Genomic DNA, 7,428 nt, shown 5'->3' on the forward strand with positions numbered 1-7,428 from the left:
GAGCTCCGAGCCAGCTCCCATGTCAGAGGATGAAGAGAGCACATCCAGTTAGTCACAGTCAGAGAAACAGGACTACATCAGGCTTCCTGACATCCTCTTATTCTCTGCTTTCGATCTGAGAAACCCGCTCATCAACAGAACCTGATTGAGAGTCCAATAAGGAGACTGAAAAACTCATTTGTTGTACAAGACAGGAAGGAAGTCCAGCTGTTCTCTGGAACAACCTGCATGTAGGAGGAGGTCAAGCAGATGTTCAGGGAGGAAACAACTTCTGGATTTTACAAGTCTGGATGTAATCAGCACCAAATGTGGTTCAAGGGAGGAAATCAGGACAGCGGCTCCTTCCAGTCTCATTCTAAAACCTGCTGAAGTCTAGAACATGTCGTAGATGTATGTCTAGACCCGGTCAGCTCCAGTTGTCCCTGTTTGGTTGAACATCTTATCCCTGGAAACATTGGTTTTCCAGTAGAACTCCTGTTTCCCAGTTTCATGACTCATCCGTGACCAGAAGGAATCTGTGGTGAGCTGCTCTGCTGGAGGCTGATGTCAGAGAATTAAACTGACGCCTCCTGAAAACCAGACAGATGAGGAATGAACTCTGAGTCAACAGGAGAGTCTAGAGCAGCAGGAGCAGCTTTCTGGGTAAACTGGTTCCCAGTAAAAAGCTATAAAATGACCTAAAAGCTTCTGTGGTTTCCCAGCAGACTTTAATTCCTAATCTAAATCAGTGATGGGCTCTTAGTGATATGATTCCCTCAACCAGGGAGAGTTCTCCTCCTCTTCCTCATTCTACCATTAGGTTGGAGGTTTTCCTTCATTTTGAGAACAATGAAAATAATCTGTGCATAGAGACTCTTAGGGCTCCATGTTGGTGATGTTAAATAGAGAAAACAACAGAACCTCAGCAGAGATGGGTGTAGAAATAACTCTGGTGCAGTTATTAACGTTTAAAGCTTCGCCTTCCTCTGTCCACCAGCAGGAACGTTGTTCCTCATAAAGGCATCATGGAGATGGCAGTTCCAGCAGAAGAGATAAGCTCTGCGACGGCGGCAGGAGCCCCCAGGGAAAGCGCTGGTGTTTATAGATGTAGAGGAAAGGGATTATAAGGAAGTCTGGTCATTAGGAAGGTCTTCAGACACATCAGTCTGGAATGTCTTAGAAATTCTGCAGGCAGAGCCGCTTGACTGATGCTTCCGTTTTTTAAAATGCTGCCTGAGTGAGAAGTTCGTCTATAAACTCAGAAATCCGACATTAATACTTCATGTGCTTCAGGATGGATCAAAGAGCCTTCTTCATCTCCTGATGTTTAAAGAAATTTCTCGTGCTTTTTTCCATTCTTGGGTTTTTCCAATGATTCTTTTTCAATATCAGACATAGATGATTAAGAAAATCACTTCTAACATTCAAAGATGATTATATTCATTAATGGAGAATCAGCGGCTCAGACTGACCAGGCTCTGTGTTTAAAAGTACCCCCCCCCCCATCAGTTAAATCTGTGCTGTGCCGCTCCGTCCAACATGTGGCCAGAGAGGCCCACCAGTGGGTAGGATCTCTGGGACAGAAGTTTTTTATTCCAGCCACTTAAGAAGGTTTTCATTGAGATTGGAACATTGGAAGCCATGTTATTTTTTTGGCTTATATAAGCCCCATTTCCACCACCCTTCAGAAACCGTGCTGAGCGCGGTAACAGAGATAACTATTGAGTTTAAATGGCACGCACAACTGAACCGGACTGCGGCAGATACGACCAAACCGCTCTAACATGGTCCTAGTTCATCAGTCGGGCTCGGCGCGGTTCAGTTCTGGCTCAGTTCTCAGATAAAGAACGCATGAGCAGACACCATCATCTCCTTACAGTCAGCCTCCGTAATCATTAATAAAATCCTAGCTTTCCTAACATGCGGCACGATTTCCAGTGATGATTCTGCATCTGGAAGCCCTGATTAGACCATCGTTTGTCGTATCCACTTCCCAAAAGCGACTCTGTCAAGTTTTCAGCAAAGGCTGCCTTCTTCCCCTGACTCTCCACAAACAACAGAATATCACAATTATAACCAAACTTCCTGAATGTTGCGGGCGCCGCCATGTTGATTTTCTTGTTTCACTCTAGAGAGCCGTAGTACCGTAGATCTTCACTACGAGGCGAGGATCTTCACTACCGTGCTAGCGTGGTGTGGAAAGGGTTGTAAGGGGCCAAGATTGGCACGGTCAACTGATCCAAGCTCGGTCCGAACGATTCGGCTTTCAGACAGTAGTAGAAATGGGATTTTAGTGTGTTTTTTGAGCCATTCTGAGATAGACTGCTCTGATTTAATATTCTGACTTCAGTTATTGACCAAAGGTCAGTAACTGGTGACCAAGGATTCCTCAGACCACCAACATGTTTGGTTTAAGGTGTTATTTTCATGATATGGTGCATTACCTCACTACATGCAGAGGGATGCTCTCCTTCAGAGGGTTCAAGGACACAGAAGCAGACATAGAAAAAGAAGCATAGATACAAAAGGCAACTGTCAACCAGCTCCACAGGCGGCCCCGTCCAGGAAACACACAGCCAGGCAGACGAGCTCCGAGCCAGCTCCCATGTCAGAGGATGAAGAGAGCACATCCAGTTAGTCACAGTCAGAGAAACAGGACTACACTGGAAAACAGGCCAAGCTCCAACATCTAGAAACAAAGGTGTTGATGGCAGCAGCACAGCTGATATTTCTCTCCAGGATGGAGTCACAGCCAAACAGGAACAGACCAGATGAAGCTACTATGAGAAAAAGCAGAGAGAGCAGAACGTTAGAGATTGAACTAACAGATTCTGCAGAGTGGGAGAATAGAGATAGAATGAAGCAGAATGATGAAAAAGGGGTCCCTATGTCCTCCAGCAGTCTAAGCCTATAGCAGCAGAACTATAGAGATAGCTCAGGATAACCTGCGCCGGTTCTCGATTTTATTAGCAGTAGCCTTTCCTTCTAGATCTTCCATGGAGGCCATTTTTGCCTCATATCTTTCTTGTTGCCGTTGAGTCATTTTCTGGATTCTGTTTCTACCTTCTGGATGAGTTATGAATGACCTCTTAGAATAATTTGAATAGACCAGTTCTACCAGGAAAGTTCTCTTTTGTTTTATGATCTCTATCTTTGTGAAAAGAGCTCTAATTGGGGTCCAGTTGAGTCCCTAATCACAGAACTAACTCTGTTACCCATCAAGAGTGATTCGTGTTTAATACTGAGGGGCTTGATGTCTCACTTTGACAAATTTACAGCCTCCTTTGTTAGCATAGCGGCTCTTTTTAAGTAAGGTCTTAATTCTGCAGGCCATTAAATGAGCCTTGGTTCATCAATTAGTTTGATGATTTCAAACATTAAAGAGTCAGAGGGAGGTAACTGATGAAATCTGTAATGGTGCAAATATTTTCACAGCAGCGTATCCACTTCCAACTTTCCACTCATTAACGTCACGCCAGATAAAGTCTGATATCTGAAGCACTTGACTCTCGATTTCCTCGATTAACACACACACAGAGTGAGGTAAGGTAACACCGCTGTTCAGCACCATTCACCTGGGAGCCGTGGTGTTCCTTCCCAGCTGGGTCCGATGCTTTATGGGCCCATGATGGATTCAGTCTGAGATGCGCAGTTGGTCCGAACTGCTGGATGTTCTATTGAGGAGGAGGAATAAAGGAAAGCGTCGGTTGAGGGGATCATGGAGGAGTCGCAGCTACGTGGTTTCAGAGGACAGGTGACTCATGCTGAGCGTGTTTCCTGAAGCGCTTACCTTTTGATTCATAGTCTAGGGTTTAATTATGCAGATGCTGGCCTTTTAGTGCAGAACTTAAAAACTTAGAAACTGTGTAGGTCTGTGTAGGATTTGAACTGTGCAGGTTTAGTCATGTTAGCTGATTTTCCTCATTATCCTAAAACAGGGATCTGCATTTCATATCCAAATAGCCATTTTGCTCTGAGTCCTACCAAGTAAAACTTGTTTAGTCGCAAAATCTAGCATAACTTTTTAAAAAAAAACTGCCTATTTATTATTTTTATTTATAATCATGTATAGGAAATAAGTTGTCATCTTTAACAACTAACAATTTATGTATTTTCAGCTTTTTAAATGATATTAAGACACATAAATTCCAAGCTAATTAAAAAAATGGCCCTTAAAACATATTTCTGGTTCTTTTAATGTGTCTTTTCCATCTTATAAATAACACTAAAGCTTTTAATACCGGCATTTATTATAGTATATTTTATACATTTTTGCCACCATGTGGCTCTGGAGCTGCAGGTTGCAGACCTTTGTCCTAAAATCTCTCTGAAAATATATAATATTCCTTTTTTATTATTTTAATAGGAAATCACATTTATTTAAAAGGGTTAAGAGTTATTTTGTTTGATGATCAAACCTCTGAAGATCTTTTGAGCATCACAGAAATAACTGGATGATCGTGCAAACAACCACAAAGACTTGAAAGTCTTTTTCAAACATCTATATTTTTCTGAAACTCATACAGAGACATAGATTTAAAGGAAGAGACATCATCTTTAGAGGAGACATCAAACACTAAGGGGCTTGTTTCTGCACCAAGACATCCCACTAACTCAATGAGAACATTTTAGAAAAACCATTTCCAAGTTTCATATGCGATTATGTCTTTGAGGAGGCTGGAGTCTTTATTCTCAGCTGGACCAATCCGTAGTGCCAGCATGCTTCCAGTCTGCCTCCATCATTCCAGTCCCAAAAAAGCCTCAGCTGTCAGGAATCCAGTTTCTGTGGTCTGTTTTGCGTCTGTCTCTCCCTCCACCACCAGGTGGCACCCTGCCCTTGTTGGTCCTCCCTGCACACCTGCGGCTCTTTGGATCATTATCTGGAGGAGTACTTAAGCAGTGGACTGTCACTACCTCGAGGCCAGAGTGTTTGCCAGTTTTGGGAAGTCACCCTGCAAACTGGATGTTGGGCCTTCTCCCCCTGGAAGGATCGTTTGAGCTTCACATTGAGCAGGGGCTACAAACTGGATGTTTGGGTCTTCTTCCCTTGAATGGATTGTTAGAGCTTCACACTGAGCAGGGGATAAATCTCCACATGTACCGTTCAAGTTCTCCTGGAAATCTAAATGACAGTCCTCTCCATTGCTCCTCCAGGTCCAAAGAATAATTACCTGTCTACTTTTCAACGTGTCCTCTCTTCTCTGGATCAACCACAATTACTGGATTCAAAGTGAGAGAAGAGACACCCCAAATGCGAGTCCCTCACTAACATTATCTTTACGGCATCCAAGATTCCCACGATCCCTGAACTAATCATTGTCATATCCTCTCTAGGCTTCCTAGTTCCTGCTCACCAGTTCTTTGAGTTCCAGTTTACCTCCTTCTACCTTTTCCTCAATAAACCAGTTAAACCTTTGCCTTGCTCTCTGAGTGGTTATCTGCATCTTTGGACCTTTAAACACATCATGACATCAGGTCACCTCCCTCAATGATTAGCGGCCTGTCGCTCTGACTCCCATCATGATGAAGTGCTTCCAAAGGCTGGTTAAAGAACACATCGTCTCTAGTCTCTGAACTGCATCATGTGTCATTGGGGGGGGGGAAGCGACAGATGAGAAGCTAGATGACTGGTCATTAATCCAAATCGAACCACTTCGATCTACAGAGTGGTGTGTTTGGTACTTTGTCTGTTTGCTGCAGCCAGAGACTGTAGGAGTCCACTACAATCGGTCTTGATGTTTGACACCTTCTTGAACGTCTTTAGAAATACAGTAATAATTCTCTGGCATTCTTGGTGGGAAGACCTTTGATTTTCAGTTCAGCATCCTCCCTTCTTATCTCAGTGTTTGGCAACTTAAGTTTTGCAGCGTTCCCTCTGTTAAGGTCATCTGGTGTTTGACCTGCAACCAATCATACGTTCATTGCAGCCCTATCAGCAACGTAATGCTTCGGCTGCGGCCACAAAACCAGTGATGTCTCTCCAGGTTTTTGGCTCTTGTCTAAGAGGCGCTGGAGAGATAGTGTTTTGGTTTTGATCAATGGATTTTTGCTATTATGTGTATTAAACCGTAGTACTGCTCTCAATAAGGCAGGGCTTTGTGACCAGGAACCATGGCTGGACGTAGCAGCAGATGCAGGACCTGCATCAGGGGTATCCCCATCGAGTCAGTATCTGACACGCAGGGGAGTGTCAATATGTGACGAGTTGGGAGTTGTATTATAATGGCTTACCATATGGAAATCCCTTTATTGTCCCACAATGGCGACATTCACCCTCTGCTTTTAACCCATGGGGAGCAGTGTTCTGCCATTGTGTGGCGTCCGGGGAGCAGTGGGGGCTTAAGGGTCTTTCTCAGGAACCCGGCACAAGCGCACCACTCAAACCACTAGGCCAACACTCCCTATAACAGCTGCAATAAAAAGATTACTTGCCTTTATTTTCCTTGCAGGTCCTTGGAGAGAGATCTGACGTTCCTCACACCTGCTCTTGGAAAGGAGGCGACTTTCCTGTCTACGCCGCTCCTGCCCATCCTCTCCTCTACCCCTATTGGGGCTCCACAGACAAACTCAGGGCCAACAGTCAGAGATTCTAATTCCAGCAGTGGTGTCAGCATCAGGAAGCGGCGTCGACTTGCTGCCAGTCCCGGAGGACTCCACTGGAACTCCGAAGGTTAGAAATACCTCCAAGGTTTTCATCATTTTGTGTAATTTGTTCCCATTTTGTTCTTGGTTTCTACCTAAATAGCAAAAACTGCTGATTTCAGTAAAAGAAAAGACGGTTTCACTCAGGGACCTGTACTGGGAACACTGCTCCTCTCCCAGTTAAAGGTATAGTGGAGGATTATCCCTCTCCAGCCGCTTCAGAGAGGGAACGCCTATTAAACACATTAGAGAGCGTTCACAAGCCCATTTCTCCTTGTGCACGCTCTGTTTAACAGTTGCTGTTTGCATCGCTCATACAAGCTTACTTTCCAAAAGAAGATTTGCAATTGTTCTACTATGTCAGACTCACCACTTGTTGCAAGTGAAAATGGGGACCAGCATGTAGGACAGCCTTACGTAAACATATCACCAGAATGATTGACATTTAGGAGGACCACTGACTGAGATGATCCACTCGGAAAAAGAACATCCTCCACTATAGCTTTAGTCCTTTATTCATTTGAAATCCTTCCCTCCCCATTTTAACCTCAATTAATTTCCTAAACTTGATCTTGTTTTATCGTAAAGCCAATCTGCACTCATGACATTGGGGATATTTTTCAAGTCATTCTTAGTTTATCATGTCAGAGTCAGCTCTGCCCAATGAGGTGGAGCCTAGGCAAGCTTTGATATGCCCCATCCAGCAGTGATTTACTTCACTTACCGCTGTTCTTCATTTCTAGGATAAAGTGCTACGATAATGGACTTTCACAGACCTTCAGTAGAGCCTAAAGCTTTGTAAAGCAA

General features: G+C 44.0%; 1 protein-coding gene across 1 annotated transcript in view; it reads left to right on the forward strand.

The window, feature by feature from the left end:
* The window catches only part of LOC107082905, a 93,029-nt gene that overhangs the window by 4,792 nt on the left and 80,809 nt on the right, over positions 1-7,428 (forward strand). Inside the window, exon 4 of the mRNA XM_015371803.1 lies at positions 6,429-6,649. Within this exon, the coding sequence (XP_015227289.1) occupies positions 6,429-6,649 (221 nt within the window). The remainder of the gene's footprint in view (positions 1-6,428; positions 6,650-7,428) is intronic.

Source organism: Cyprinodon variegatus, unplaced genomic scaffold (assembly GCF_000732505.1).
Source record: "Cyprinodon variegatus isolate N-32 unplaced genomic scaffold, C_variegatus-1.0 Scaffold65, whole genome shotgun sequence".
Taxonomy (NCBI): domain Eukaryota; kingdom Metazoa; phylum Chordata; class Actinopteri; order Cyprinodontiformes; family Cyprinodontidae; genus Cyprinodon; species Cyprinodon variegatus.